Source organism: Fonticula alba (assembly GCF_000388065.1).
Source record: "Fonticula alba strain ATCC 38817 unplaced genomic scaffold supercont2.3, whole genome shotgun sequence".
NCBI classification, from domain to species: domain Eukaryota; order Rotosphaerida; family Fonticulaceae; genus Fonticula; species Fonticula alba.
Genome location: NW_009242973.1, coordinates 321710 through 322731, shown reverse-complemented (window position 1 = coordinate 322731; position 1022 = coordinate 321710). Strand labels below are relative to the sequence as shown.

General features: G+C 68.2%; 1 protein-coding gene across 1 annotated transcript in view; it reads left to right on the top strand.

The window, feature by feature from the left end:
* The first annotated feature begins 15 nt into the window (after positions 1 to 15).
* Positions 16 to 1022, top strand: part of H696_01883 (hypothetical protein) — a 2750-nt gene continuing 1743 nt past the window's right edge. Inside the window, exons 1-2 of the mRNA XM_009495783.1 lie at positions 16 to 474; positions 680 to 763. Coding sequence (XP_009494058.1) covers positions 78 to 474; positions 680 to 763 — 481 coding nt within the window. The 5' untranslated portion in view covers positions 16 to 77. The remainder of the gene's footprint in view (positions 475 to 679; positions 764 to 1022) is intronic.

Genomic DNA, 1022 nt, shown 5'->3' with positions numbered 1-1022 from the left:
CCCCCCCCCCCCCCCCCTGCCCCCTCTCGCCCCCCCTCCTCCTCCCCTGCGCCTTGCCCCTGCCGCCGGCCGCCCCGATGCTTGGCTCTGTACCCGCTGCTGTCGCCGCCACCGTCGCTCGTACCTCCATCGCCCGGACTCGCCCCGGTCTTTCGCCTGCCGTCGCTGGCCTCATTCGCATGTCCTCTTCCACTCCGTCGTCTGCCCCGGGGGCCGCCGAGCCGCGGCCCGGTTTCGGCCCGGACGGGTTCTCGCCGCGCGCGGCCGACCGCGTGCGCACCTTCGACCCTCGTGGGAGTGTGTTCGCCGAGTTCACCGCCCTGGCCAATGCCCACTCGGCGGTCAACCTGGGCCAGGGGTTCCCGAACCTGCCGCTGCCGGGCTTCCTGACCGAGGCCGCGGAGAAGGCCGTCGGAGCCGGGACCATGATGCAGCAGTATGCCCGCAGCCAGGGGCACATGCGCCTGGTGCAGGGTGCGTGTTCCTGCCAACCGTGCCTCCTGCCGGCCAATCCCCACCGGGGGAGGGCGGGGGGGGGGGGGGGTTTGCTTGCTTGTCGCTCGGGGTGTCTGCCGTGCGGGGCGCACGCGGCGTGATGACTAACACGGTGCCCATGCTGCCCTCCTCTCTCTCTCTCTCTCTCTCCCTCTCTCTCTTGGTCCTCTGTCGTGTGGTGTAGCTCTGGCCAAGTATTACGAGCCGCGCATTGGCATCTCCATCTGCCCGACCACCGAGATCATCACCACGGTCGGCGCCTCTGAGGGTATGTGAGCCTCGGTGTGCCCTCTGGCCTGTGCATGCTCCCTTTCTCTGTGTCTGTCTGCGTGTGTCTGTGTCTCTCCGTGTCTCTCCGTGTCTCTCCCTTTGCCTCCCTCCTCTCCCCCCTCTCTCTCTTTCTCGCACACACACACACACACACACACACACAGACACACGCGCATACGCTCTCCCCGCCCTTTTCCCACTCCTCATTCTCCCGCTCTCGCGAGGCACCTTTCATCGGTCCGACTGACCGCCCCCTC